This window comes from Balearica regulorum, chromosome 2, assembly GCF_011004875.1.
Source record: "Balearica regulorum gibbericeps isolate bBalReg1 chromosome 2, bBalReg1.pri, whole genome shotgun sequence".
Lineage (NCBI taxonomy): Eukaryota > Metazoa > Chordata > Aves > Gruiformes > Gruidae > Balearica > Balearica regulorum.
In genome coordinates, this window is record NC_046185.1 from 153511846 (window position 1) to 153539646 (window position 27801).

Genomic DNA, 27801 nt, shown 5'->3' on the forward strand with positions numbered 1-27801 from the left:
CTTTAGGGCTGTTATCTTTTGACTACAGTCCAATATACAACACGTGCATCATTATCGGTTAATACCTATACGTCTCTCAGTCGAGTATTGCTTTAGGCCTACTGGGATATGCACTTTATAAAAAGAGAACATTGAAGCTCTGGGGGGTGGATTTTTAATTTTTCTTTTAAATTCCCAAGAGAAGAGGACATTCATTCAAAGAATGGATGTCTACTGATCCCGGTTTTAGACTGGAAAGACAATGTTGCCTAATAGTTTGAGTGTATTTTATATGTATTATAGGTCTTTGCCTTAAAATGAGTAAATTAGAGGGCAAACCTGGAGATGTGTAACTTCTCTCAGTTCTATTAGTTCTTCCTACAAAAATCTACAATGGTACTTTGCAGTTGTTCACATTTTCAGACTTTTGTGATAATGTTTGTTACTGTTTTTCAACATTTGGTCTCAAAAATAAAAATTGGATGAATTTGCAAGGACCATGATGATGTGATGTCCTTTTCCACCAAATGGATGGCACCAGACCTTTGTGGAACATTTTAAATGCCCAGCTGGGCAATTGCAAAGCACAGTTATTTCTGGAGAGCCGTGGTAGGGAACTGGCGGATTGCTTAGAACAGAACATATGGTAATTTAGCGATTGGATTAGAGCTGTAATTTGACTATGTGGGACCCACTACCAATTTTTTTCCCATACAAATATCTTTTTAGTTTCAAGGCATTGTGACACACTGAAGTTTTCTCATTAAAGAGAGAAGACTCAGTATTTCTCTGTGGTGTGTTGCTATGAAAACTGTCTTCATTAGTTATTCTGTGCTCCTGCAATGTGGGTTATCTGGTGAGTTCATATGGAGCTTAAATGGGAGAGAGGGAGGGAATGAGGTTTTTGCAGATACATGTTCATTTGTAGATTCTCAATTATGGTAATTAAAATACCAAAAACATCATCTCCTTTCTGTCAATATAAATCAAGTGACAAATGATTAAAGCCACTATTAAGCCACTTTATTAGTAAAATAGGGATAGAATTTGACATACAACAATATAAAAACTGCATGAGAAAAGATAATGCTTTGCTCTTGCTGCTGCCTCAAAATTCAGAATTCTTCTAGTAACGTCAGTGACATTCCTCAGCGATTGCCCGTTTCTTTAGTGTGCTGAGACTCCCACTCAGCCTCCTTGGAGGCAGCGCACAGCTTCTCACCTCTCCAGGTTGCACCACAGGAAACTCCAGCACTGCAGACAGATGGAATTCACAGGATCATTTAGGTTGGAAAGGAACTCTGGAGGTCACGCTGGTCTGGCCTCTGCGAAAAGCATGACCAGCTGGATCAGGCTGATCAGGGCCTGCTCAGTTGAGTTCTGAATTTCTCCAAGGATGGAAATTTCATAACCTCCATAGAAAACCTGCTCCATTGTTTTAGGGAAGCCTAAAAAAAGAATTATGGTATTTTGGGTGCTTAAACTGCAACTCCAGTGTGGTAAGAGGTATCAGTGGGATATTGGAAGTTAATGCTGAACAGCTTCAGAATGACGTAACAAAGAGAAACAAAACTTCTATAAGAACCTCATAGTAAGATTTTAATAACATTTGAGTGTTCCTTTGGATTATGAAGTATTAAAGTGAAATTATTTGACACACTCATATTTGGTATATATCCTCCTGAAAGAAAAAAAAAAGAAAAAAGGAAAAAAAACCTTCTCTGGTATTTTAAGTTTTCTTTCTACTTGAGAGTATTATATAATGTACAAAGTATGCTATAATGTCCTCTGAGATGGAAAAAAAATGAGATGCTGTTTCGCACTAATTAAAACTGAAGCTCTTCAGTGCTATCTTTAGTTTTCGGTTTCTTCAGACAGATTTATGTTCTGTCGATCAGGATGTTGTGTAACCAGCTCTCTGCTATCCAAGATCATGAGGAGCAGGACATCCCAGATAACATTGGATGCTGTGGTTACTATCAGACACTTGGGAAGTCCAGGATGGATTCACCCAACTGCAAATAATCACCCCGGAGATTAGTTCTGTCTCAGCAGTGGCTCTGCTGCAGCAGCACTTCTGGAGCTTGGATGCTGTTGCTGATCCTGTTAGTTTGTGCCATGTTACAGTTCAGTGTCTGGATTAAAAAAAAGCTCCCCAGGACTAATGGTGGTAATAGATGGCTAAACGCTTCTCTACCATGCCAGTGCAAGTCCAAGTCCTAGGACTTAAGATCAGAGGCGTCCAAAGTAGGTCAGCATGGAGTCATTTCGGGTCTGGCAGATTTATGAGCTCAAGATATGTGCTGAAACAAATCAGTTCTGTACCTCTGCTGGACCTGAAATGGTTTTGGAAGCCATTTAGCTACATTCCTGTGGTGCTGCATCTAAGCTAATGAACCTCTCCAGAGTTCATTGAACTCGAAGCCAATTTGGGATTATCTGTACCCACAGAGTGGTAATTTAATTAATAGAATTAAATTCTTTTTAATTCGAAGAAATGAATTCATAACAAAGGCAAATCACCCTATTGGCTTCACTTGTGATTAAATAATAATTTTGCTGATCTTCCAAGCGTGAAGGTCAATCATCACAACATCTTGGTGTGAGTCTGTGGGAAGAGATGGAAAATATTAATCCAATATTACTCTTCTGAAATCTTAAGTCTGTGCAGTGTATCTTCTGACATGTGCTCAAGTTATTAGAAAGTCTCGACTGAGGTGCAAGTGCTGTCCATCCAAGTTTATTAGACTGACAGCCATGAAAACCCGTGTGGTTCATTCCCGAACACAGTAGACTAATAATGGCACAATGAGACTCTGAGGTAGTGAGTTACTAAGTGAAAATGTATTGATGGACCAATGTCCACTGGTGTTTTTCAGATCAGAATTGCATTTTCATTTCAGCTGGGAATTGAATTGTGTTACAAAGGAGTTTTGAAGATTGTAGTGTTGTTGGTATTAACGCTGAGTTATACTTGTTCTTTGCAAGCTGGGAAAAATTCAGAATAATGTGTTGTTTATCTGAAGCCACTCAGAGTTTCTGCTAATACCATATCAGTAACTTTAAACTTTTATTTAAATAGTCATGTTATCATTCTGTAAAAAATCCATAAACATACAGTCATATAACTAAGTGGGTAACGATAGGTGTGATGAAGAAAGCTCTTGGAAACTATTAAAGTGTTTCAGGAGAGCTAGGTGTCGAATTAAGGCAGAATAAATCTGGTGTCTTTTTGGATTTCAGCTTCTGAATGTTTAGTAGAGAAGTGTTCAAAACTTTTGCTACAAAAGTTTACTTTCAGAAGAGGCACTGCAAACGATGAATTAAGTTGAAGAAAAGTAACTTTGGCATCACAGCTTCAATTTGTTTTAAGCTTTAGTTCCATTCTTCAGTGTGGATACAGCTGTTAAAAGTGGATGGAGGCAAATCATGGCATTTATTTTAATTTATGTCTTCTGGATACTAAAAGCTCATTTTATCTTATACGTTCGGGTTCTGTGAAGGAACACCTCCTGAAACAATCCAGAGGAGATGAGATTTTCAGACTTTTGTTGTTTGTTTTTTTTTTTTTAAAAAGGATTTCTCACATTGTTTCTTCTGCATTTTTTGGTCTTTTGACATACAAGTAAATTTCTTTCAGCATTCTGGAATGCAAGTTGCAATATTCTTTTCTACAGTGAGCTTTTAAAATTTAGCTTTATTATATGACTTTACAGCAGCTAGTCCTAAAGAAAATGTAGAAAGTGTTTTGCTTTTGAAAATTAAGCCAGTGAAATTCATTGCAACACACGAATATACTGAGCCGCCTAATACACACAGAATCCCAAGTCTGTTCTGTACAAACCCCATATTTAAGAAAATGACCTCTGTTTTTAAGACACTGTTCAATGTATAGACATAATTGCATACAAATGGCATTTCCATATGCCACCTTTACCATTGCAGGGTCAACATTTTCAGTGATTTTTTTAATTTATTTTTTTTTTTATTTTAATGAGGTGGAGCATGCCTGCCTGCGTGTGGGAAGACTCCCTTGCTTTTGCCAGCAAAAGCAGGTGGTATTCTCCCACCAGCCACGAGTTTGTTTGGGATGAGTAGCGTAGTGAACTAGCCACCCACCAGCCTTCCTCTTCAAACGGGCTGAGAGCCACCTGGCTCTTCTCCAAAAGCCTGCACTGATTCAGCACATCTCTGCAGCAGCCAGGAACATCCCCCTGAATTCAGTAGTGCAGGCTGCTGAGCGCATGGCAGACACTACCTCTCCTTTTTACTCCGATGTGCCATCAAAGTCAAAATTTTGGTGCTTGGGCTGTTAGCGTGGCCTGGGTGTAGTATGGTGAAATGCTCTGAGATGAACACAGTGGTGGAGGGCTCCGTTTGTCGGGAATAACGAACTTTCTCACATTTCCATAGGAGACAGAGCTTGCTTGGCTGTGTGTATACTGCTGTTATGAGGATGCTCTACATCAGTAGGGTGAGAGCTCTGGTATGTACCAGTCTGCCTTTTCTCTGCCTAAATTTCACTGTCTGCAGAGTCACCTGGCTCTCTCCAAATTAGAGCTAGCAAGAGCTAGAAGGAAGACTGTATGTGTGACTGAGTGGGTTTGATTGAAAGTTGCAGAACTACACTAGTGTGACAGCATAGGCGTATCTTTGGGAGACAAGTCCTAGATTACCGTGAATTCCCACCTTAGCTGAGGACCTCGATAAACTTTTACAAATGTTTGCTGCAAGAAGAAGTCTTGTGCTTTTTCTGTCTCTTACTTGAACCCAGACACTTAAAACCCAAGACTGAGTCAGGGAGGCCACAGCAGGTGAACAAAACAAAATGCTCTCTTAAGGCATTTTCAAGAAAGGAGCCAGAAGCCACACTAAGCGCCTTGCTCCTGGCGAGGCATTTATCATCTTCAGTCTTAGCGGAAGATGATACAGAGCCTCACTCCAGCAAACCGTATGTCTGGAGTTAAGCCCAAGTTATCACCAAGGACTCAAGAGCAATTATTCGTATCCTTCAACATGCTGTTGGAAGATGCTCAAATATGGTAATGAAGGTGGTATAACAATAGTGTCTTATCAAGCTCCTATTTAATTTTTAAAGCTGATTTCTGAAGTGTGTGCTGGTGGTAAGGTAGTAGTAAGTTTATGCTCCCTATTTACTTAGGTGTAAGGTCATCTGTTATGAATTATTCTTCTTTATGTCTTTCCTTTCAATATCCGTCTTATCTGTTCTTATCAGTTTACTTTTTCTTCTCTGAATGCCTCTGAGACCACAACAGAATCCTTACTTTTACAGTATTATCAGATAATGTTATGGTTTTCTTCAGTGTTAGGATGGCAGGCAGGGGCAAATCGTAGCTAAAGAAGGAATGGTGTATTCAGGAATCTGGCATCTGGCCTCTTCAAAAATTCAGCTTTAGTTTTATGATATCTTGCTACCTATACATTTGTTATTTAAAAAAACCAACCAAACACATAACTGAAAAATCAACAGTTTTATCTGTGAAGTCTCATGCTGTAAATATTCCCACTTTATAGCTAGGTGTAACTTTGTTTTCATAGAGATTTTTGAATGTTTGTTATACCTGTCTCTTTGTAACTAATGATGTAGTAGATTGAGTTCAACAAAGTGTCTAAAACAAGATTAAGGTTAATTCTTTATTAACACAAGAAAAATAGAGAACCCTTTGGAGAGTGAGAATGCCAAAGGTCTTTTACTGAGACTTTTTTTTTCCTTTTTATTATTTGACCAGTCTGTAATATCCAACATACTGTAACTATTCAGACTTTTTGAGTATTCTATAATTTCAAAAATTCTTTGAAACTATTTTGGCATTGGTAGTATCAATGAGATGATGCTTTTCTGAAGAAGACTTCTATGCATCTACCATTTTGTATGTATGCTCCGTTTATAAGTTAGTTGTTGTTACTTGTTTAAAGTTAGTCCAGTATTTATTTGAAGGTACAGATATCTCCAAAACTTGGGATAACTATTTTCTAAATGTTCTGTGGGTTTTAGTAATTATCTTTAAATCAGTCATAATCCCTCTTAAAAATGTTTTAAATTAGTAAGTAAAAAACTTGAACATTATTTTTTTTATATATATATCTTAAAGGAATGTTTTCAGTTTTCTTAGCGGCCATATATTTCTTCTGTTAGAGCAGAAGTAAATTTCCTTCAGTATCCGTAGAAGAACGTCTTTAGGTATTGAAAATTTTAAACAAATTGCTAGCCCTTCAGAATCCCAAGCAGTGTTCTGATTTTATAAAATATGCAGCCTTTCAGGTAGGTAGAATATTTTGCATGTCTATTGTACTTTCATCAGAGTATCTCATAAAATCTCCTGCTAGTTTCTGTCAGTCAATGTAGACTCTTGTAAGAGTACTAGCAACCTAAATAACCACCTAATTGCTTTTTATCACAATGCAGGGAAGGGGGTGTTATAAGATCTATTACCAGATACAAAGAACAGGTTATTCTTCAGTAAATGCAAACCTGTATTTTTATAGAGTAGCACATCAGGACTAATTGTTGGTTTTAGTAAATGTGTCTGTGTTGTCATGTTGAAGCCCTTCCAGTTTCAAGTTCCGCTCCTCCATGCACAGCCAGTCGTTCCACGGGTGAGAAACAAAACTGCAGAACAAGCTCAGTTCCTGGATGCTAGTGAAGGCACTGAAAACTTTGTTTCTGAATCAGACCAGAATTTACTAACTTACTTAATAAATATCTGAATTTCCTTAAATCATTGCCAGAAGAGTGCAGTGAAACCCATCTGAAACAACCTCCCAGTGGACTGAGAAGTCTGTTGCTTGGGAGAGGTGGTCTGTTGAGGAGAGAAAAAAATTATACTTTTTACACCTGAATTCGTTATAATCTGACTGTATTAGTGACCATTACAGACACTGTAACTCCAGTTTTATTTTCCTTCAGTAGGAGTAGGAAGCAAAGAATTTATACTTTGTGGTGGCTGCTTTGGACAAAAGCTGTCTAATATTTTGTGGTTTGTATTTTTTCCCCCATGATTTTCTTGCTCAGTATGCCACTTATATTGCAGAGGGTGTGAGAAAGTTCATTTTGTGGGCTGAATATCTCGGTACATATAATCAGATATTTAATATTTTTTTCATAAAATGCATTTTTTCTGTAAAACTTTAAATTCTACAACAGCTGTCTACTGTTTATGATCATCTTGTTGCCAAGCTCTAATTACTTGTACATATCATAATTGTGAAAATTAATGAGCAAAACTATATGAAGGATGTAATTGGCCTTGATGTTGTTGTGGACTCATAAAAATAAACGAGCTTCAAAATATATTAATTATTATTTGATTATTAATTGAATACTGTTTTCTACTAATGCTAGACCTTTCAAGAAGCACAAATCACCGAAGGAGCTCTGTGTGCTTGTATGAGTGCAAGTCCTTATAGAAAATCACAAGTGAGCTCTTCTGGGTTCTAAAGTTTCCCCCCCATGCTCCCCCTTTCCCTCAAATCCTTACCAGCATGTATGTCCTACACTGAATTTTTGATATATTAGCTATTCTTTGGGTATTATTTGATTTATTCTTTTTCTGTATTAGCTATTCTTTTGGTATGTTTTTATCTATATTAGCTATTCTTTGGGTATTATTTGATTAGGTGCTAATAAGCATTAACTTAGTCAAACTGCAGATTTATGAGGTGTTTTCTCAGCTAGTCTATAAACTGTTTAAATGTTGTGGATTGCAGAAGTATTCAGTTTTGTTCACCTCACATGTAACTATTCATAATTGTAATTTCCCTTTGCCTAATAGGGTATAGAGTAGGGAAGTACAGAGATCACCCATAACCAGTAGTTCTTAGAATGTATTTTGTTTATCAGTCTGTTATTATTTATTTACATTATTTAAACTGTAATTTGAATTCCTTCCAACATGTGACTATTAGCAACAGTTGCAGATAGAAAAATAACAGTTTTGTTTCTAGTAATATGATCAGAAGGCAAAGGCCAAGTAAAATACGAATTTATCATATCCAGTCTTGAGCTTGGCATAAATGTATGCATTTAAACCCACAGCTTTTATAAAAGAATCTTTTTGAGAGCAGATTACTGTTTTAAAATTGCTGGAATGGGTTTATGAAAATAGTTTTCTTTTCCATGTCTACATAAAAGCAAAATAGGTTAAGTCTTACTTTTAATATATTTCCACAGGTGTATCTTGAAAGACTTTTAACTTACGCAGAGATAGATATTTGTCCAGCAAACTGGAAGCGAATTGTACTGGGTGCGATTCTATTGGCATCCAAAGTTTGGGACGACCAGGCAGTGTGGAACGTGGATTACTGCCAGATCCTGAAAGATATCACGGTTGAAGACATGTGAGTGCAGTTTGTTTGTCAATGAATGCCAAGATCTGTGTGTATGAGGGGGACGGGAAGTTCTCTTATAAAGTGTATAAAGTTTGTGTATCTGCGTTGTAGCTAAATGTGGGGGATGCTGATAGATGGCACGAGGTCTACTTGACAGTTGCTTACATAGAAGACGTGAATTATTTTTGTTTTCTGGTTGAAGTGTATTTTACCACTGGCTGTTCATGCACGGTGATGAAAACAGACCTGCAGTATATTTAAATGTATGACTTGACAAGAAACCCCACATGCAATGAGCCTGCATGTATTCACTTCAGCAACATTTACTGTTGTGCTAGTCCTCCATACAGTCAGGAGACCAACATGTAACGCCGGAAAAAAAATTGTTGTGATCCTAATCACCCTTAGATGATCACCCACTTATTTATTGTCATTATTCAAAATTAGTGCGTTGGGGGTTTTGGTTTGTTGTGTTTGGGGTTTTTCCCCCCCCCCTGTATCCTGCTGAGTTCGTTTCCAGTATGTTAAAAATCTAGTATTTTAACTTGCAAAGAGAAATTTCCATTTTTTCCTTTTTTTTTTTAATCTGATGGCATTTGTAAGAAGTGCATGGTGTTACAGGATAGAGAGTTGTTATATCTGGCTGGATACTCCTGAGCCATTTCAAGAGTATATTCCAACGGTAATAAAAGGAACTGTAATAAGAATAAACACAATTAAGATCTTGATGTTTAGAAATACTGAAATGAATGGTCACTTCGCTACAGTCAAGTGCTTTTTTTGTTTGGTTGGTTAGCAGGTATTACATATATTGGCTGAAGTGCCTGGGGTTTGTATCACCTATACATTCAGGGCTGGGTCATATACCACGCACACTTCCCAAGGTGCCCTTGCCTGAGCTGGCGTGCGTGCGAGAGCGGTGCTGGACGGGCCGCAGGTGGAATCGGTGCTGGGATGGTGCCGGGGGCTGGATGCCTTGACAGGCCACCGTGGCTCGTGCATTCGGAGAGCGACCTTTTCAACCTACTGGTGCACCTCTTTTTTTATAAGTAGTAATAACACACACACGCACACACAAAAAGACATTTTAGCACAGTATCTGTGTGTTTCAGAGCTCTTTCAAGCCGAGCTAAGTATCTGTAATGACAAGTATATAGATTTGTCTCTGCTTTTACTCACGTCAGGATCACAGCCACCGAAGAGAGTTTGTTGTGAATAAGCACTCTGGAAGGAGGGAAGAGGGAAGGAGAGAAGTAGATGAGAAGGAATCTTTATACAGACAGAATGTTTTTTGAGTCTCAGTTGCAATCTCAAAGCAGTGAAAGGCCAAGCGTTTTTGCTAAAGCAGCCCTAATTTAGTTTCTTCATAGTTCACCATTTGTCAGATTTATAGCTGGTCTAAAAATGATCTGTAAGAGAAAGGTTGAATGCTAGGAGTCAGCTGATTGCTTTAAATTAAGCATGCTTATACAGTGCTAGATAAGACTTATAAATCGTGAGTGGCTGTCATTGCTCAAGTATTAGGAAAGTTCTCTCTAAATCTTGTATTAACAAGCTATTTGTAATAAGGTGGGTTTTCTCCCCCAAGTCAAAGAGAAAAACGCAAAGCTTGCATTGCTGTCGTATGCTGCAGGTACTTACATTAGTTTGGGGGAAAACTCTCATTTCAAAATAGAGATGGAAAATACTGCATGATGCCATTTTGGTATCTGTTTTAAAATACGTAAGCTACTTTAAGGATGGTTCATGATACTTCTTTTCCGACATAACCCAGACGGAATGAGATTTCCAAAATAAAAGGGAGAATAGAGGGGACAAGAAGCTAAAACCAGGCCCTTCACATTTCTGTGTGTAATTTTATTCCATGCAGAACAATTTGATAATGCTTCCTTGGCTGTTTTGAGTGTTTCCTGAATGATTTTGCTAAGCCTCTTTCCCCTTGATCCTTTTCTCATGCTTTTGGGTGTTCAGTGGCAGTAAGGGCCTCCGTCCATTCACTCCTCCTCCAAGGCAAATCTGGGAGCTTTTAAAGTATCTCTGAAGCTGGGACATGAGCTGAAGTAGCGTCCTGAACAGCTTGAACAGTGACAGGTTTGACCATGCTGTGTCACACTATTAATCGGGAATGGACATAAATATGAGTTCTGCAATTGCTGATTCTCAGGACATTTTTTGAAGGCAGGTGATGAGGCATACTGTGGTGGTGCGAAAGGAAATGAAAAAAGAGGGGTTTGTTTTTGACAAACGTGTGGTGGTGCTACTGTTAGCAGTTGCACTCGAGCTGTGTGATGCCATTACTCACCTGGCAGACCCGTGCTAACATCAGCCCTCTTCCTGCACTGCACGTTCCCTGTGCCAAACCCTGATGAGTCCTTGTCCTCAAAGTTTTTAGCTCCTTAACCTTTTCTTAAAGATTTTAGAGTTCTCACAAGCTGCAAAACCAAAAGCCTTTGGGGAGCCTGTGCTCTCTATATGGTACTTGGTTGTCTGGCTCATGGACTTCATGTTTGGGGCTCCTTGCGAATCCTCCAGCAAAGATTTTGGTGCCTGTTGACCTGACGTTTATATTCCTGCTGCCAGTTTTTTCAAATTATTTTTTCCTCTTATCCCTAGTGTGGTGGATTTTTTTTTTCTTATTTTTCAAGTAGCTGGGAGAGCGCAGTGTCGTGATTTTGAAGAGTCTAGCTCTGCACAAGATGGAGGGCTTTCACTGTTTATATCAATGAGGCAGAAAAACTCTAGGTCAAAATCTTCAACTGCTGTGAATCATTCAGTATCTTGCAAAACATCGTGCAAACCTTTCAGTGTTTTATAAGTCAGCAGCAGTACATTGAATGGTGCCTAAAAGCTAAGAGAGGACTTGTGAGGACTGAAGTGCAGCATGTAGCATTGCCTTGAGCTTCTGTGTGAATTTGGGGAGCGACCACAGGAGACCCTCTGCTAACGCAGTCTCATGGTGGTCAGTTATATTCCATTAGTTCAAATCCAAAACACATGTATGTTTTTGTTATTTCTCGGCTGTAGTTAGTTTGCTGATCTAACCTTCAAATCTGGGAACTAGGGGATAGTAAGAATCTGAGGCTATATATTGTTCTTAAAGATTTGGTGATGCTCTTCAAAAGAGGTACAGCCAATGTCTTTCTCCATAAAAATACTTTTTATATTAGCCATTAAAATAGACCTTTAGGCTTAGCTTGCAGAAAGTAAAGTCTTGGCAGAATAAAAGGGCGTTTAAAGACAATCTTCTGTATTTATTGATAGATGTCTTAAAATGTAATTTTTTAAATTTGGATTCTTTAAAGGCTAAAATATTCAACAGTGTGAATTCATGCCAAAGAGTCCGTATCCAGCTTTTAATGTTAATTAATATTTATCGTTATGTAAACATAGAATTTTGGCAGAGAGAGAGTGAAGGTAAGGAACGACAATGATTGTGATGTAAGAGTAGAGTGAGAAGAAAAATCATTCAGTGTTGAAAAACTACTGTACCAGTACTTTTTATCCTCAGATCCTTCCTCTTCTATTGCCAACTGCCTGCACGTTCCTTGCACACTTACACTGCAGTCAAAACGTAACTTAAATGCAATATCATAGTCAGTCAATGCCTCCTGGTAACACAGCTGTGCAGTCCCTACACGCTTCAGCAAACATGTACAGCTTTTACCACCCATTTATTTTTTTCATTTCTCATGTCTTGAAATCACTGTTTTGAATATATCATATGTCCCTGTGTAAGTATTATGTAGGAGATCTAGTTACCATGCAACTTATGAAAACTTCCAGTCCTTAATTTTGTTGATTTACTTATTTCTTAACATACTTTTTAACAGACTAGTGCAGGTAATATTGTATTGCTATACCAACATTTTCATGGAGTGGGAGCTCAAATAGGACATCTGTTCCTATCAGCTATTTTGACAGACACAATTGGTTTAGGAACTGAAAAAGAAGTGATCACCACTGTGACTTGATTGCATGTCCTAGGGAAAAATCACGTCATTCTGATCATAAAGATAAGACTGTGCTGAAAAATTCACGTTTCCCATGACTAGTTTTAAATGATCGATTGTGAAAAGCTGAAGAGAGTAAATAAATTCTCCAGTAATTTGGGTCTTAGAGTAATTTGCAGCATTTATGAGAGATGTCTGACAAATTTAGGGCATGTCTGCATTTTGTGTGTGCATAGCTGTGTGTGCAGATCCACCTAGTGGAGGTACAGCAGAAACTACAAGAAATTTTTTTTTTCCTGCTAGCTTTTCTTTCCCAGACTGTATTAGCTAAACTGATAAAGGTGCCATTCCTCAGGCAAAACTTTGTGTCTGGGTTTGATAGGTATCACAGTAGCAGCTGCAAGGTGCCGCATCTTTCATATTCCTCACTGGTGTAAGTACGTTGACAGAACTTGGTAGGCTAGGATAATTATATCTGGCAAGAATAAGAAATTAACTTGGTTTATATCATTTGCAATTTAAAGTAAAATACGTTCAGAATCCACAGTCTGAAATACACTTTCACATTTATCTTCTTTCTACAGGAATGAGCTGGAACGCCAGTTTCTTGAGCTGTTGCAGTTCAATATTAATGTTCCCTCCAGTGTTTATGCCAAGTATTACTTTGATTTGCGTTCCTTGGCAGAAGCAAATAACCTGAGTTTTCCTTTGGAGCCTCTCAGCAGGGACAGGGCATATAAACTTGAGGTAAGACACTTTCTTTTTAGATTGCTCAGAGTTGAATATGTTGGGGGATTTTGAATTTTTGCATTATTTCTCCCTTCTCCCATGTCTTCCCAAATATTCCCATGAGATATTAGAATATCATGTGCCCCAATTTTCATAACTGTTTTGTTTGTGCTTTGGGTATTCATGGATGTGGGGACAGCTTTTTGGCCCAATTTGCTTCATACCTTGTCTTGCTTTCCATTTCTTTTTCAGTTCCAGTTGTCTGAATTGGCCTTGTGAAAGTACCCACAAGCTTTACAATGACTGTTCACAGTCTGGTTTTGTGTGTTCATTTGGTTTCATAAAACTGATTATCCACCTTAAAGGACAGAATATTAACAAGTATTGCTGAAAATAACTATTCCACGTGCTTGTTATCTGCTACCACTCCACTTCACATGGATCCAAGTCTGTTATCTCCCGTGGTGCTTTTCTCAGTAATGGGAAAATGAGTGCACGTCTTTAGTGAATAAATCATGAATGCTTATAAGACCTGAATGTACCATGTGCAGAAAGCACTGTGTTGGATGGTCTGGCCCTGTGAAATGCAGGGCACTATGAATTCCCACAGACACAGGAGGAATTTAAAATCATCGGCCAATTGTGGACACTTTGCAAGACAGGAATCTTTTTTTTTTTCCTGAGCTTTCTGATATGTTTTTCAAATAAGAGCATTATTGCCCGAGTGTATACATATTTTGTTACTAATTTTGAAATTTGTCATTAGATACTAACTGCTTTTAACATCGCATGTCTTTAATTATATACCAGCTTTGCACTGGAGGTTGTTTGCCTGCGGGTCAGAGTGAGCTTTGCATGTTCTGAAACTCCTAGTGCTCCTGTAAAACAGGCAGGCAGTACTATACACGTTTTTGTGGGGGGAAGTGGTGCGTGGGAAGGCTAATTGACTTGTTTGTGACTGTAATGGGAACAGAAAGTGGTGGAGAAAGAATCAAAGCAGATTTCACTAAAGTTTTATTTCTCATTCCTTCTAATTATTCTTTCTAAATTTCACAGATAGGTCTAATAAGAATGTAACTTAATTCTGTGTGTGGAATGTAATGTAAATTGGCATCAGATTTTGTTTCTGTTGAAGAGGAAAAAAGACGAAAATTCATTGGGATTATAGTTTTAAATGAAAAGAGCTAGTTTACTAAGTGGTTAGATGGTGGGTATTGATAATAAGTGCTGTTTACATGTATTAAAATTGAGTGAATTACTTTTTGAAGAGAATTTAGTACAGTGTTTCACAACACTGCCAGTCTATATCGCACGCAATGCGTAACAGTGGGTTACAAATGAAGGTAATGGTGATAGCTCCTAAAACCTTAGAAGAAAAGAAAATAGGGAATGACTGTAAATACCCAGAGAAAATGGGTGGATCTTCTGTACTAACTAAAGAGAAGGTGTATTTAAAAAGAAATAATGGAATCTTTTTTCAGTAAATCCATATTATTAAAATTTTTCCCATGTTGGTGATGTTTGCTGCTGCTAGCAGACGTGGGCTGTAAAATAACCCTGCTAGCCAAAGAGGATGTCTTCAGGGAAGAGGATGAGTATCTACTGTGAAACCAACTTGGTCTACCAGCTCCTTGTCTCTGTTCTGTGGCCGGAAGGAAGAGAACATGATGGGAACGACCTTGTTCTTTGGCAATACTTGGTTGTCTTTAGTGTGCCCTTGAAACTAGTTGACAGTGTAATTTATAGCCTAGTTCCTTGAGTACAGTTAAGCATTTAGCTTGCCAAGAGTTATCAAAATGCATTTGCAGCACTTTTCTAGGTCTATCGTGTGCTGTTCAGCCCAGAGTTCTCTGCTTTTAAAACAATTTCCTGAATTGTCAAGTGGAGTAGCTGTAGTACTGTCGTGGTTTAACCCCAGCCGGTAACTGAGCACCACGCAGCTGCTCGCTCACACACACCCCTACCCCCAAGGGGATGGGGAGGAGAATGGAAAAAACCCCAAACTCGTGGGTTGAGATAAAGACAGTTTAATAGGATAACAAAGGAAGATAATAATAATAATAACAGCAATAATAATAATACAAGTGATGAACAAATGTAATTGCTCACCAGATGCAGAAAAAAACAACCCATTGCCCAGTCTGTTTCCAAGCAGCGATCCCACCTCCCGGTTCGCTTCCCCAGTTCCATCCGGAGCATGGCGTTCTGTGGCAGGGAATATCCCTTTGGCCAGTCTGGGTCAGCTGTCCTGGCTGTGCTCTCCCAGCTTCTTCTGCACCTGGCGGGGTGTGAGAAGATGAAAGTCCTTGAGTTCGTGTAGACACTACAGCTACCCAGCAACAACTAAACCATCAGTGTGTTATCAACATTATTCTCATCCTAAATCCAAACCACAGCACTATACTGGCTACTAGAAAGAAAATTCACTCTATCTCAGCTGAAAGCAGAACAAATACCACGCAGGCTGTGCTGTTTTTGATACTGAGAGAAAAGCTGCAGTCTGTGATGAAAGACAACAGATTCATAGTGAATGTATGTATGCAGTGGAAGGATTTCCCTTGTCTGGTAAACTGAAAGGACCTTGCTTAGTGCTAAGATTTAAAACAACTTATTTACTGGCATTTGAGATCACAAAAGATCTTGCATAGAGAAATAGTTACGTTATAACACATTTTTGCTACTTTTGCATTTTCAAGCTATTTTATCTATCTAAAGCAGGAGTACTAGATCTGGCATGGCAGAATCTGTGTTGCTGTTTCTGCAGATACGAGGTTGACATACCTGTGATGGAAAAAAAAACCAAACCCAAGGACAAGGCTAGTAAATACTGTTCCTCAGCAAATGGAAATGCTGGACAAGATCCATCAGCTTAGAGGTGTTATAAGAGGTTATAGTACTTGTTTAAAATGACATTGCTTTCTGGACCATCTGCAGTGGATGCTTTAACTTATTTAATGCTCCCACAATTGACACTTAAGAAGCAGCTTTGTCTTTTAAATGACTAAATGAAAGTAATTTTTTCTTACTTTTCATCAGCCTGTGGCCTAAATGTGTCTGGAGTTTGTTATACCAGTCCACCTCGTAGCCAGAAACCGTTTTCATGACCTCTCTTTTTTTTTTTCCCCCCATTGTATGGAATCATGGAAGTTAAAAATGGCAAATAACCTTTCATTAGATCATCCAGTCTGTCCGCCTGCCAATGCTGTTTGTTCCAACCAGCATATGTTGTAGTGCGTTTTCTCCTTCCTTTTAATTATGTCAAATGTCAAGGTTTCCTTTGCTTCTCCTGAGAACTGTTTTCTAATATGGGAGACTTTTCTGCCAAGAAGGTTGTTGGATATCCAACCTTAATCCGCTATTTTGTAGTTTCCTACTCTTGCACCTGGTTATTCTCCCGTGTACTGAGCTAAATATGAGTCAGATTCTGCTCTTTGGGGTAAGCCCACAAAACGTGCCTACCCTATTTCTGCTTGTGATCTTAGCACTGTGCTCATTTCAAGGCTCGATTTTGTAAGAGCCTTCATTAGTGCACTCCCAGTGTAACTGACTGTATGTTGTCTGAGCTTTTTATTGTTAGGATAGTGCTTGAGCACATAGTTCAAACCCTTTGAACTATGTGCTATATTTTCTTGACCCTGAAGAGGTACAGTCCCATAGATCAAACACGCAAAAAAGAGGAGAGAAATATGTGAGTTACAAGTAGCGAAGTGTCTTTATATCACTCCAGCTTCCCACTGTCGCAGTGACTGATTGCAATCCGGCGTGTTTTGCATGTTCAGAACCCTCTTAGCCAAGAAGCAAAGGGAGAGCAAAATCCCCCTCTCTTTTGTCAGGAATAACCTGATTCATCTCTTTTTTCATTTTCCATAAATTAAGGAGAACCTCCATCATCCCAACTTCTGGTTGTTCTAGTGATTTATTTATTTATCACATTTTCCTTATGTAAAATCCTTCCAGACTTAGTGCTGTCTGTCCCAGCTAAGTTCTCTCTGGTTCGTCCAGTTGTCGGGGTGTTGCAGCACTCGCCGTTGTGTGCCTTTGTGCGTTCCCAGCAGTGCAGCCATAGCCAGGCCTGCTGCTCTCCTGCCCTGCCCAAACATGTGCATGTAGCCAAAATTGCCTTTCTCCCCCCTCCTTTCTCCTTAACTGCCCCCTTCACCAGTGACAAAGTCTCACCTAGAGTCATATAACTCAACAGAGGAACTGACTTCTAGTTCTCTATGCATATATATATAAAATGGAAGAATATATATGTATGCATTTTTCTAGCTGATTACAGGTGTTACAGTCAAATCCAACAAAATTTCACATGATGGAGTAGTGTTGCTGGTTTTAAGAATGTTTTGATTTCATATGAGAAATGGTCCCTCGCAACTGTCAAAAATTGGTTTCTTTTTCCAGCAATAAAAACAACAGAAATTTCAGATGACATAAAGGTGTTTATAAGCTATTTGGATTTATTTTAACTGAAGGACAATAATGAATATTTACAGTTTTCTGGTTTTTGTCTTGTTTCCTCATATGTTACGCTAAAGTTGACTCACTACCTTCCCAAATAGGCTCCAAATGTCAATTTTGTAAATTATTTGCAAATGAAGAGGCAACTTTAGATAGAGGATTGCTTTAAACAGCCGTCGGTGTTTCTTATCCGTATGATTAATCACCAGAGACTAGAGATGCTGAATATTAAGTGCTACTTCCAAGCAAAATTTCATTTTGTCTGACCAAGTGCCAGAACAGAAATTTTCCTATGAAACAGGCAATTTTGACGTGATTACCTTCTCTGGCTGTTCGATGCATAAGGTAATAGCCTGATTTGGCATCTGTAAGAAGCTGAGCTCCACCTCAGTATACCTATTTGCCAAGCCATGCCTTGGCACGTTATTCCATGATTAAACTCATTTCAGCTATTGGATTTTAAATTTGATTGAATTGCATAAACTTTCTTAGTCCGTTGAGTTCTTGATTAAACTAAAAAAATGTTATTAAGTAATTTTAAGTTACGGTCTACAGAGCAATGGGAATATTTGTGTTATTTTATTCAGTTGTTCTCTTTATGTGCACCAAGAAAGAAAACTATGTTCAAGAATGGTCCTAACAAAAGGAAATTCAGTTTCCAGCTAAAAAGCAGCAACTGGTTTCTCGTTGATGGTGGTGGGTTTTGTGTTATTTTGATTTTGGTTTGGTTTTTTTTTCTTTTTTCAAATTAACCAGGTTTTGTGGCTGGCTTGACCAAAGCGTTAGATGAACTTGCTCTCAGATGGATGAGTTGTGTGGTTCTGTCATACCTGCCTCTGGTCTTTGCAGGACTATTGAAATTACAGGGCTCTTCACAGCTACAAGTTACTGTGCTGTAAAAGTAAGGATCAAGAAAGAGAAAGATGATCAGTGGAGTCAGGCTGTTTATTTGTATTACCTTGTTTTATAGTCAAACACTTGTACTGGTTTTGTTTGTATGATACTTTTCATTAAACATCCTATCTTAAGACACCACTTAAAAGCATTCCTGAGTAAATAAAAGTAGTGGTTAAGTTCATCTGATTTTTTAACTGGACCTTGAGTACTCCTTGCACTGAGCTTTCTCTGCAGTTCTGCGTGTTTGATTGCCAGAGTAACGTCCCTCCTGATGCCAACCATAGTCTGTCCCGACCATATAGACATGCTATTTTAGGGCTCAGTATATTTGTGCATAAGAGGTCCATAATAAATAATCTGTTTTAAGCGTGGATAAAAACAGTAGAAGAAACATAAAACATTAACGCCAGTGTAGTATAATAGGAATCAAGATTTGAATAACATTGGTCTCTCACTTCAGAAGGTTTTTAACTTTTCTGTGTATTTTTAATGCAAATTAAATTATTCTGAATATGACTTACGTTTCCCACTGACGCCATATAAGATAGCCTGATCATATAGAAATCACTGTCGTCTTCTGAAAGGCAAGTGAACATCAGCTCTGTAAGCAAAACAGGGAGAGTGTTCTACTGGACCATTTATCAGTGGAGAAAAAGATAATTATTACAAGGTTTTTTTCACCAATGAAGTGCTATATATGAGTCACCATATAGCAGTGGGTAAGGATTGTCAGCTGCATGGATGAGCTACGTGATGGTTAACCTGTAAAGAAAAGGCTTGGGATATGCTCGCCGAGTCCTTCGAAAGCAGCTGTGGTGGGCAGTGCGGTGTCAGTGTGTTTCTTTTGAGATTAATGAAATGCAAAAGAGGATTTGGAGAGAAGCTCTTTACTATTTTGCTTAAAGAAATGACTTTTGTAATTCTACCTTTATGTAGAAATATGCATTTAGCTTTATTTTACCCGTACAGCTGTGGTCAATGCAATTGAGATTTTTTCATTCTTTTGTCTTACAGGCCATTTCCCGCTTGTGTGAAGATAAATATAAGGACTTCAGGAAAGTTGCAAAGAAACGGTCAGTCAGTGCTGACAATCTGACTGTGGTTAGATGGTCCCCTGCTATTATCTCCTAACAGAGGAGACTGGAATATTCCTATGACGTACTGTTTCATCCATCCATTTTTTTCGGGGTGGGCTGGGGGCGGGGGGCTAAAGAAAAAAGACTTTTGATTTTTTTATTTTTAAATCTGTCAAGCTGCCTTTACAGTGCCTCCCCATTGTGTAGCACACGAGTAAAATACCTAGCAGAAGGAGAAATGGAGAAATCAGTGTTCGGGAGAGAAGCATGGGCAACAATTTTTTTTCTCACTTTCGCTAACAGCTTTACCCTTTTCATGAGGAAACAGCAAATCAGGTGCTTGGAAGAAGAAACAAGAAAATGAAGTAGAGGCAGTAAAATATTTAAGAAAACTGTGCCATTTTCTAATACGCTGTATTCATGAAGAGACATGGCAGCATGAAAACAAACTATGTAGTCAGATGACTGTGCACTAGAGGAATGAAGTTGGGAGAGTTCCATCCTAAAGGTTTCTCTTAATATCTATTTTATTTTTTGTTGTTTGTTGCATTCCTCATTGCTGCTCCCCAGGATAAATTCTTCCCCTTGCACAGCAGCAAATACGAAGTCTGTATTTACAGTAGCACAAGCCCCTGAATAAATAGCGTTGGGTTTTTTCACTGCACTTTTCTCTGTAAGCTGTCTTATTAGCATTATTCTTCATAATTATTATACATATGTTATATTTCTTGTATGCCTTTTATTGTATTTCAAAAGAGAGAACTTGACCATAGTGCTGAACCAAAAGCGTGTACAGGGATCAGAAGATCTTCGTAATTTCATGACGTGTTTTATTTATAGTATACTTGGGTGCGTGTGCCTTCCTGAGTTCTTGGAATCATTTATTTTTCCTTAATATAAAGATACAGTTATTAAAGTATTCAGATGATGATGATAAGACTTGGGCCAAATCTCCGAAATGTGCAACAGATCTTGTGATCCTTTTTGCGGATTTTCATATCATTAGAAGTTTAACGGAGTTCATTTTGAGGGAGATTTTTTTTTTTTGTATGGCCTGACTAGTTCATTGCTTCACCTCCAGGTCCATTGTTGCAAGCAATATTCTCAATTTTTATATGTTTACTTTAAATCAAAGTGAGTCTGTTTGTATAAAATAAAAAATCATAAAAAAAATTGTTCCAGTGAGAAGACCTGTAGAAGAGCAAAATGGAAATCTTAACAAGGTATTTGTCACAAGTAGATTAGATTTTAAAGCTAAAATACAAACCCTCATGTTTTTCAGCCTAGGTGCTTATAGAAATTAAAAGTAAGCAAACTGTGAATGTAATTTTCAACTCTGACTATTAAGCTCTTCTCTTGTTGTTACTAGTTCCCTCTTACTGTGGCTGTTGCCCCCTTGGAATTTGTAAGAACCTTTTCTAGAAAATAACTTGTCAGTATAAGCATCTTTGCTTTATAATGCCCCAGGGTGATTCCCCCCCCCCCCCCCCCTTTTTTTTTTGGCACAGTTTAGAAAGACACAGGCGAAAACTCTTAGTTCCCTGAAATCCTTTCTTTGCGACTATCACTGAAGTGAACGGCAACAGACGTCCCTGATTTATGCACTACTGTGGTAAACCGTAACGATTCCGTATTTGTTTTATTAAGCCCTATGGGCTTGTAGCAAACCTAGGGGCCCAGAGACGCACACTCGACTTCCAGTGCAATGCTCATCGGATGCCTGCGGGCGGAGGGGCACTGACAGGATTGAAGTACTAATACCAAACAGTTTTCTGTTAACTATCTAATGTGATTTGTGTAGTTTGAGACATGAAGGTTTTGTCCCTAAATTCTCCTGATGTCCTTCGGGCCTTTAAAATAATCTAGTTGTCATCACTTCTTGTTGTGCCAATGCATCAGAACTGTGAGTATCCAAGTCCATTTTTCCCTTGAATGTGGAATGTAAGGAAAGTGTTTGTAACAGTACAAATGCGAATTGCAGCATTTAAAACCTCTTTACAGATAGTATCAAAAGGAACATTTTCAGAGCATTTGAAATTCATCCTTTATAAGCATAAATTTAGGCTTTAAAATACGTGAAATATTTTGATTTATCAACACTTTGCTAAACTATTTTCCATTTAACTTGATATCAGGAATATTGGTTTTATCCATTTCTGGGTGATAGAGATATGAACTTTGGATTATGTAAAGATCTCAATGCATCTACTATAATTTTTGTGAAGTTTATTAAACTACTTTAAAGATTGTATAGTCTATTTATTGTATGTACATACAGTCTGATACTTTAAAAAGTGGATTCCGTAAAACCTGGCTCAGTCTTGTTTAGACTATTGAATATCGTTTTAGCCTTGTGCACTGGACTCTACCTCTGTATAGGAGAATTTTCCATATTCTTAATTAGTACTGATTCTGTGATTAACTTGGTTATGTTTCTTGCACTAAGAATTAAAAAAAAAAATCTGCTGTAAGTGTGGATTTTTTCTTTAAGTTTTGCCGTATGGATCCTTTACGTTTAGATGGATGTTTCTTTCCCTCATGGTTATAGAATAATTCTTTGCTTTTTCTTCTAGTTTGTTCCAGGGTTGCCAAAAATACAATACCTGTCAGTAAATCTTAATGAGTGTCTCTTGTTTGCAAGGTATTCTCTATCATGTAATTAAAAATGAATTATTATTTAGGATTATGTTGTGTTTAGTGTAGTTTTTTAAGCATTACTGTATGGAAAATGCCATTGCAAGGTTAGAGAAGCACCCGGGGTGTGAGAAGGGAGGAGAATCAAGTAGCGTTTTACTTAACAGCACAAATACATCGTGTTTTTCATTTCGGAACCTGAAACTAAATTTGCTGTAAATGTTTTCTGGACTAAGGTTTTCATTATTGCTTTGGTCACTGGCTCAGAAACAAAAAGGTGTAGGAGATGTAATAAACCTGTCCCTTCAAGCATCATTGTCTTAATGAATTGTTTTTATATGTTGAGCCAGTGGGCCATTCGTTTGGTCACTTACCCACTGGTGATTGGATAAATATTTGAAAAAGGCGTCTTGTAAGGCTTTTTATTCATGCATCCCTCTGCAGCCCAGAGATGTTTCCCTAATTCTTCTTTCCATCTGCAGACTTGTTTATATTTCATTTTTTGTTTCTATTTAATTTTTTGTTGGTGATATGTATCCTTCTGCCAGACACAGTTCTTTGGGACCGATACTGGAGTCGTGATAAAGTGCAAAAAGAAGAAAAAAGTCAAATCACCTTTTCCACCTTCCACAAATCCTATCAGTCTTTCAAATAATACATGTTTTCTATTGCTAAAAGCAGACAAAATTCTATCCCATAGCAGGGCAACGGTATCCTTTTCAATAATTGTAATTTTTTTTTTGAGAGAGAGAGATCAGCATATATGGCTTATTTAGCTTAGTTTATCATGCAAACTAAAAACATGATGGAAGAAGCGTTTACATTTATGAAGTCTTAGTTCAGACTTTGTTTTTTTAACACCTCTTTCTCTCCTTCCTAGCTTTCCTAATGCCAGAAACCTTAGATGTAACCTGAAGATTAGAAGTAGCAAAAACCTCATCAGAAAAGGGTGATGGTGGCAGATGACAAAGTGACATCTGGTAGTCTTGGCTATATATAAAAATAGCAGTATGTGGGAGGGATACAGGAATTGAAAGGGCAGAACCAGAAAAAAACCAAAGCCTTAACAGCTGAAGCAACAAATTATTTACAGTTGTCCTTTGTTGGTAACGAACATTGCATTTTCCAATGACACGTTTAAACTACAAACTGAAGTGCTGCACATCCACTGCAGACTCCTACTGCTCTCTGCTTCTGTGTGGTCTTCAGAAGGAATTAACTCAGCCCAGCTTTTAGCGCTTCTGTTTCAATTTCTGTAGTCAGAAATATTTTTTTTCCACTTGAATTGTCAGTCGTTGAAGTCATCTGCCTACCTCTGCAGTGGAGTGCCCACGTAGTGTCTCTAACGGGTTCTGAGCAAACAACTCAAATACAAACACAAACACACCCGCGTGAATGCGACCTGGATGTATATGGAGATGTTAGTATCTACACCCAATGTGCAGTAAGTGTCTGCTTTTTCTGGTTTTTCTCTTCAACTGAACTACATCTTGAGGAAACCACAGAACTAATGAGAGCGTGAGTTGCGTAGACTAATGACAGAAGATACGTAGCGACCACTATTAGGAGAGGCTTTAAAAAAGGAAACAAGATTTAGAAGAAAAGCTGCTGATCATAAGAAAACCAAAAGTGATAGCAGACGTAGATTATGATGCTGAAAATGATTGTTTCATAGCGTGTATGAACCTGCTTCTCTGGGTCTCTGATGAGAATCCGCAAAAAGTGACTGGTGAATCCCAGAACCGCAGCTTGAAAATGACTGAAGGTGTCAGCCAAGAAAGTCGTGCCTGAGTTTTCTGTGGTTGCCTGGGCTTGGTCATCAGGTGCTTCCCAGTAAAGACAGAAACAACAGGATGGCGGGCTGAGGAAAGGCAGGTGACAGAGCAGTGCAATTAGACTCTATTTCTTGTGTTTCTTCTACAATGGTTGCTCTGATGCAATTTGATATGAAAAAAGATTGGTTTTTGTGCCCTTTACGCCACGTGTAATGTGTTTCAGCTTTATCTGTGGAGACTGTCAGCTGTTACAGCTGGAGATGCTCTTTGGTGATGATAACGCTAAGCAAGCTTCTTGGTGTGGTGATAGCTGACAGTATTTCTACGTTTCCCATATGACTTGTCCAGATTCTGTGTAAAGAATTTGTAAAGCTCACTTGAGGCACTGGACAGAGTATCTTGTGAAGATGTCAGTGGTCTCTACAGATAGAGAGCAGCAAATAACAACAAAAAGTCAAAAATTGTATTTATGAAATACGATTTCACAATGTCCTTACATGATTTACTTAATGTACTTAGAACATTTAGTTTCAGACCACCTTTTCCCTGCATCTCTGACCCTTGGACTGTGGTAACCAATGCAGTAAAACTCTGAAGCTAGAAAATCTTTGGAACTAGTGTTGCTGCTCCCTTTGAATACACCAGCAGGGAAGCACATCCTCAAAAGGCAGATGAAGACTTATGTGTCGTGAGGGCTTTGCTAACCAGGCGGTGGAGTAAGACACCTCCTTCACATAAGAGATTCTGCAACACACAAGTCTAAGAGTTAATTCTTCTCTTATCTGTATGTTTTCTTGCTTCACTGCCCCTGGGTTTTCATGCCACTTTATTTCAGACATTATTACAAATTACTCTCTATGGAAACAGTATCTTGGGAACTGGCAGCTGTGACAGACTTGCTGCCTTGTATTTAAACAATACAGATCATCCTGTGACCACATACTTTCATGTGTTTCAGGCAAGCTAAGCATTCTTCTATGGAAAAAGGAGAGGCCAAAAGGATGGGGATTTGTGTGCTTGAAGGGCTATGAGACAGAATTAGGTGTGCATAGTTTTAAAATAAACCAGGCAATAAAGACGGTATTTCTATCTTCTGTGGTGTTTATACCAAAAAGCATTGGTGATGCTTTAAGTAGTGTGATGATGTTAAATTTCTTGGGCAACGAGTTTGAGCGATAATTGTCTCCTTTCAGCAGGACAGGATGTGCAGATTATATTGCCGTAAATCGTAGGAGGAGGAAGACCAGGTTGCACTGAGCAAAGTGGCACAAAAGCAAGATGTAAAATACGTACACCAACTAACCTTGAATATCGTGCATCAGAATTGCAGTCCTATCTCTGTGTTGATACACAATCCAGCAGTGTGTGGAAAGTATTGGTGGTCACCTTACTCACACAATTACATCCTGTTCCTTTTGTGGCCTTAAAGTAAAAGGTCATCCTGTGTATGCAAAAGCTTAGCACACTTTATCCAGTACTAGAACATAATCAATAATACTTGGAAGTAGACTTTAGAAAAAAAAAAAAGGTAGAAGAGCTCCTGTTAAGAACAAAAGCTGCTGGGGGTAGTTTGGCAGTGCTGTGGGGCTGTATCAGTGTGAACATTGTGTGAAGAGAGGGGTAAAGAGTCTCCTGCTTGTGACAGACATCCTGTGACGCTTTTGAAGTCACAGGGTGGGAGGGTAAGAATTGCAGATATACACCCCCCGTCTCCACCCGCCAAAAAAAGTCTGTTGTAGTTACAGTAATTCTGCATTAGCACCGGCAGAGTTGTGATCAGAGGTGGAAGATTATATTTCACCTTCTTTATGTAGTCATTGTGCACAAAAGTGAAAATGGTTTAAATATCCAAATCACCACCAGCATTCATAACATTCAGTATCTAACTTACTGCTGCCAACAAGTATGCACCTTAGATTTTTACCATAGGAATGAGTCTACAGTCTGAATGTGTACTTTGATGGTGCTTTATAGGGCACCACTTCTAAATCTGTCCTCTAAGAAACCAGAGGACTGATTCTTGTATCCTAGGAAAATACTTGGGTAGATCTTGAATATTTTTGAGTACTGTCAGGTGAAGTGATCTTCCAGATCTGCTTGGATTTAAGGCTTTGAATCAATGATTTCTTTGGCTGAACAGAAGTAAATACTACAAAGTATAAAGTGGCAGTATCGACTTCAGCTGGAGAAATTATGGTCATCATCTCACCCTGACACCGAGCTTCGGTGAACAAAGGACTGGCCTGATTCTTCTGTGTTTAATAGTGAATCTGCTTCTGAACCTCAGTGAAAACATCTTCAGTGTTTCTGACCTGTGAGAAATCTAGACCATGAAATCGTTGCTTTTCTGTGGTGGCCCTGTCATTACGGCACACCAGAAGGGCTTTTTTTGTTCTGCTCTGGTGCTGGTATGTGGCAGAACCAAGTTGTTCTGCTCCTTAAAGCGGGCAGATAGCTAAACCATGCGTTAGCTACAGCTCTGTGCTGAGATATCTGATCCCAGCTGCCACATTTTCCTTTTGACTTTTCCAAAAGAACTTTCTTTTAGAAAAAGAAACCAGGGCAAGAAATCAGTTGTGAATTTTCCATGAAATACACAGATTCTAAATCAGCATCTAATTTTCCCATTTCAGAATATTTTTTTTTATAATTTCAGACTTGAGTTGAATTTTCCTTGACAATTTCAGTATGTGAGTGTGCATGTGAGCAATTTTTTTTTTGTCTTAATTGCATTAGATAAGGATTTTTATGGCAGTTGCTAATAGCAAAAGCAATTATTTTAAATGTCATTTGAACTTGTTTGTCCCCCTGAGAAATGCATTTGTCTGGATTCTTCGACTTACGAAGAATAGGTAAATCCAATGATACTAGACTGCAGGTTTTGGCACTGTCCCCTTCATATTGTAACATGAACAATGAACTTTTTACAAATTGCAGTATAAGCTGAAAACTTGAGAGGATTAGGGGGCAGGGGAGAAAAGAAAACTGGAGCTTTGATCTCTTCAGCAGACTAATATCTGTCTCCCTCAGCTTTTCTTCTCCTTAGAGTGTCCTTAAAAGCAGTTTCAGCATCTGTTGCTGAATGTGCTGTATTCTCCTGAGTGCAGGAGAGATTTGAACAGAAAGCCCCAACCCCATCAACCCTTTTTAAGACGTGAGGGGCACTGCCAAGGAAGTCAGGCTGAAACACAATATAAAACGGAAACATAAATGCGATATGAAATGGAAATACAGGGATGCGGAGAAGAGGATCTCTTGGGGCAGGGCGAAGCGCCCGCAGGCTGAGCTCCAGCACCCGGGCCATGGATCAGCAGAGGAGGTAGCGCCACAAATTCCTCACCCTCCTCCTTGCAGCTGAAATCCGGAGCTGCCACCCAGCTCCCTCTCCTGGGCGCTGAAAACATGAATTCTGCAGATCTGTGCCGGGTTGTGTTGTCAGCTTATGTACGCGGTGCGTTTCGGTGGAATTGGGGCTGTGTAATCAGGCAGCCCCGGTGCATCTCTAACCTAACACACACTTGCAGCTGTTTCCCTCTTGCGCACGCCTGGCCTCCTGTGCCGTACCTGTCACCGCGGGGTGCGCTGGGGTCTCTGCACCCCGCAAGCTGGCCAGAGCTCCTGGCGTCTCTAAGCAGACCTGATCTGGTCTCCTCCCCACTCCACCAGCCGATACTTGCATTAGCAGCAACGCTCATCTTCGTGTTGGATTGCATAGATCATTGGTAAAGTTGAATTTGGAGGTTACATCAGGAATTATGAAAACCTTCTTTTGCATTTCAGAGCAGGGCAGGACTGTTAGCCAGTGGGTTTTCTTTGGTTTATTCATCAATACATACATAACAGCGTGCATAGTGGGGTTTGTGCATTAAATCAGTGGAAGTCCAGGGAAGATGGAAGTCTCATCAAGTGCGAATGTGTAACCAAGAGCAAAGGGAGAGCTGAACTGTGACACCC

The 27801-nt window shown here is 38.8% G+C and overlaps 1 protein-coding gene across 3 annotated transcripts in view; it reads left to right on the forward strand.

Moving 5' to 3' along the window:
• Positions 1-22121, forward strand: part of CCNY (cyclin Y) — a 128324-nt gene extending 106203 nt beyond the window's left edge. For all 3 annotated transcript variants that reach the window (XM_075746567.1, XM_075746568.1, XM_075746569.1), the window contains 3 exons: positions 8171-8337; positions 12863-13025; positions 19377-22121. In XM_075746567.1, coding sequence (XP_075602682.1) covers positions 8171-8337; positions 12863-13025; positions 19377-19493 — 447 coding nt within the window. In that variant the 3' untranslated portion in view covers positions 19494-22121. The remainder of the gene's footprint in view (positions 1-8170; positions 8338-12862; positions 13026-19376) is intronic.
• The last annotated feature ends 5680 nt before the right edge of the window (positions 22122-27801 follow it).